At 44.5% G+C, this 434-nt stretch overlaps 1 protein-coding gene across 1 annotated transcript in view; it reads right to left on the reverse strand.

Annotated features, from left to right (window-relative positions):
* Nucleotides 1-434, reverse strand: part of LOC119593394 (CCR4-NOT transcription complex subunit 1-like) — a gene marked incomplete in the record, with an annotated part of 36043 nt that overhangs the window by 7300 nt on the left and 28309 nt on the right. The window contains 1 exon segment of the mRNA XM_037942323.1: nucleotides 137-294. Coding sequence (XP_037798251.1) covers nucleotides 137-294 — 158 coding nt within the window.

The raw sequence follows: 434 nt of genomic DNA on the forward strand, positions 1-434 counted from the left end.
TCCCTCCAGCCTGGGGGAAGAGGGCAGGAGGAAAGGAGAAAGAGATAAATAGATAGAGAGCGAGGGAGGTAGAGCTAAAGGTATAAACCAACAGACAGATAAATCCCGAGTAAAAACCAACAGCTATGCCACTCACTTGGTAACATTCTTCGATGTCCAGTTGGTTCCATAGGAACGATGATCAGCCATGGCCTTCAAAACAATAAGGTGGCAGTCACGGAACCGGAGGGCAAGCTGGCTTAGTTCTGGTTCAGTGGGCAGCTCTCGTGCGCCCTCCAGGAGGTTCTCCACAGCCTAATTCATTGATAAAGAAGGGAATGAATATGAGCTAATAACTCTTTTGCTTCTAGGATTCTGCTGTGAGCCTTTAAATCTAATCCAAATCATGGAAATCTTGCAATATACACTTGCTTCATATTCTTTTAGTTATGAAA

The sequence above is a fragment of the Penaeus monodon genome, chromosome 32 (genome assembly GCF_015228065.2).
Source record: "Penaeus monodon isolate SGIC_2016 chromosome 32, NSTDA_Pmon_1, whole genome shotgun sequence".
Classification (NCBI taxonomy): Eukaryota; Metazoa; Arthropoda; class Malacostraca; order Decapoda; family Penaeidae; genus Penaeus; species Penaeus monodon.